Below are 3,123 nucleotides of genomic sequence, written 5' to 3' on the forward strand. Positions count from 1 at the left end.
GTCCCAAATCATATTTGGAATTTCCTCTGCGAGCGTTAAAGAACGCCTTCTAAGAGACAATGTTCCTCTAGAAAAAGTAATTGATTACTGCAGATGCGTAGAAACAGCAGAAGAAAACTTAAAGCAATTAATGAAAAATGATAAGCCAACCTATATTGATGACGTAACTATTAACAAGACTCCAAAACCACAGACGAATAAGCAAAATTACAGCAAAGCTACAAATGGTAATTCCTCAATGATCAGGCCTAGAGCTTATGATAATGAGGGTGCAAGATGTTCAAGATGTGGATATTTTCACAAAGGCCAACCTTGTCCTGCACAAAATAAAGTATGCTTAAAATGTCAAAAACTCAATCACTTTGCTAAAGTATGCAAGACAAAAGTTTTTAATGGCCATGAATTAGAATCAACTGGTCAAATTGATGAAACACAGTCAGAATGGATGCTTAACGATAAAGTGGGGGCTATAGTCAATGTTAACAGGATCAAAGCAAGTCACTGGACAGTAACATTAAATATAAATGCAAAGAAGATCGTATTTAAGATTGACACTGGTGCAGATGTTAATATTCTTTCCACCAAAGATCTTGATAGCTTATCTCTACCTAACTGTTTTGAGGTTCAACCATCAACAACCAAGCTTGAGGCTTTTTGTGGGTTCAAAATAAACACAGTGGGGGAAGTAACACTGCCAGTTACAGTGGCTTCTAAATTGTACAACATCACATTTATTGTGGTTGATTCTGAAAAGACAACACCAATAATAGGACTTAATTCATCAATTGCAATGGGCCTCATCAAGAGAATATCTATTGATGCAGTAAGCAAAATACCCGACGTACAAACGCTGGTTGAAGAGAATAAAGATGTATTTGTAAACCAAGGTTGTTTTCCTGAAGTACTGAAACTGAAACTTAAGGAAGGGGCTGTTCCAAGAAGTTCACCTGCCCGTAGAATACCTAACAAATTAATGGATCGTCTTAAGCAGAAGCTGGATTCGTTGGTATCAAGAAACATAATTGAGAAATGTGAATCTGGAGAATGGGTACACAACCTCGTTATAGTGGAAAAACATAAAACTGGAGATTTGAGAGTTTGTCTAGACCCAAAGGAATTGAATAAAAGTTTGATTCGAGACTATGTTTTAATCCCAACTCTTGATGAAATTACCACTAAGTTAGCTAAGAAAAAATACTTCTGTGTGTTTGATTTGAAGGATGGGTTCCATCAGGTTCCCTTGGATCCAGAGTCTTCAAAACTGTGTACATTTAGCACTCCGTTTGGCACTTATCGTTATTTACGAGCACCATTTGGTCTCTCAGTTCTTCCAGAGTACTTTCATGAAACAACATCAAAGTTTTTTAGTGACGTTAAGGGGGTTGTAGTGTACTTTGACGATATTCTGTGTGCAGCAGAAACAAAAGAAGAGTTATACAAAATTGTAGGTACTTGAAGTTATCAATGTAGCAAGGAAAAACCACATTTAACTGAATAAGGATAAAATTCAATACTTTGTTGAAAAAGTGCTATTTTTAGGACAAGAATTTGATTGTAATGGTGTTAAGCCTGACTGTGAAAGAATCAGAGCTATTAATGAACTGGAAATACCTAAGAATAAGACAGAACTTCAACGAATTTTAGGCACTGTGAATTACCTTAGGCCTTTCATTCCTAACTTAGCAGAGCACTGCTCATTCTTTCAAGAGTTGTTGAAAAAGAAAGTAGATTTTCAGTGGACCCCCGAACACAGTCGTCATTTGGACAAACTGAAGGAAACTATTACAGCGGCTGCTTTACGTAGTCCCTTTGATTTTGACTCTCCAATAACTATTCAAGCAGATGCAAGTAACTATTCTCTTGGTTGTTCCTTGTCCCAAAATGGGAAGCCTGTTATGTTTGGCTCCAGGTCACTTACTGAAAGTAAAAAGAACCACGCACAGATTGAGAAAGAGCTACTTGCAATTGTATATGCTTTTGAAAAGTTTCATAACTTAGCCTATGGACACTTCAGCATTAAAGTACAAACGGACCATTCTCCTTTGCTATCAATTTTCAATAAGCAAATTCATTAAATAAAGAACAATCGTTTAAGAAGGTTGCGGCTGAAGTTACTTAAGTACTCATTCAATGTGAAGTTCGTTCCAGGAAATACTATATGTTGCAGATCTTCTTTCAAGACAGTGTGCTCCTACAAAATCACAAGAAGATGAAAGTATGTTGGATGTTATTCACTCAGTTCATGAAGTTACAATAAATGTAAAAACAATGGATCAGTACATAAAATCTACAAATGAAGACGAATCCTTATACAAAGTTATGCAGTTTTATCAAGAAGGATGGCCCAGCAAAGTTTCGCACAATAACCATGAACTAATGCATTATTTTAGAATACGAAATGACCTAACAGTTCAAGATGGACTAGTGTATTTTAACGAAAGGTTGATAGTGCCACCATCTATGCGAAGGTATACTTTACAGACACTCCATGAAACTCACTTGGGATTCAACAAGTTAAAGAAGAAAGCTCAAGAACTTGTTTACTGGCCTGGATTAATTTCAGATTTGAAAAATCTTATTGACAGCTGTGCTACTTGCGCTAAGTTTATGCGAGCAAAATTGACAGAGCCACTTCAACCTCATGAAGTTTTTGACATGCCTTTTTACAAGGTAGCAGCAGACATAGCCGATTTCGACAATCAAAGTTATTTAGTGTTAATAGATTATTACTCAAGATGGATTGAAGTTGAGCGTATTCGAGATAAAAAAGCAACAACTGTCATTGCAGCATTGAAGCCAATTTTTGCTCGTTTTGGAATACCAAGTATTTTTGTAAGTGACAATGTCCCATTCAACTCTTATGAATTCATTGACTTCAGTAAATTGTGGAAGTTTGAAGTAAAGTTTACTAGTCCCCATTATCCTCGCAGTAATGGACTTGCGGAGAAAGCAGTGGGCATAGTTAAGTCAATGTTGCAAAAGTCAAAGCATGAAAAGTCAGACTTTAGTTTATATCTGCTAAATTATCGGTCATCTCCAGTTGCGAATCTTAGGTATTCTCCTTCGCAACTACTTCAAAGTAGAGTTCTGAACACTAAGTTACCTGTAATACCATCAAAACTT

The 3,123-nt window shown here is 36.3% G+C and overlaps 1 protein-coding gene across 1 annotated transcript; it reads left to right on the forward strand.

The window, feature by feature from the left end:
* The first annotated feature begins 445 nt into the window (after positions 1 to 445).
* LOC129005207 (uncharacterized protein K02A2.6-like) lies at positions 446 to 1,456 on the forward strand. Its single transcript, XM_054434040.1, has one exon. The coding sequence runs from the start codon at positions 446 to 448 to the stop codon at positions 1,454 to 1,456; it is 1,011 nt and encodes a 336-aa protein (XP_054290015.1).
* Positions 1,457 to 3,123: the final 1,667 nt, after the last annotated feature.

This window comes from Macrosteles quadrilineatus, unplaced genomic scaffold, assembly GCF_028750875.1.
Source record: "Macrosteles quadrilineatus isolate MER2022 unplaced genomic scaffold, UCM_ALF_1.0 Scaffold_17__1_contigs__length_3442018, whole genome shotgun sequence".
NCBI classification, from domain to species: Eukaryota; Metazoa; Arthropoda; class Insecta; order Hemiptera; family Cicadellidae; genus Macrosteles; species Macrosteles quadrilineatus.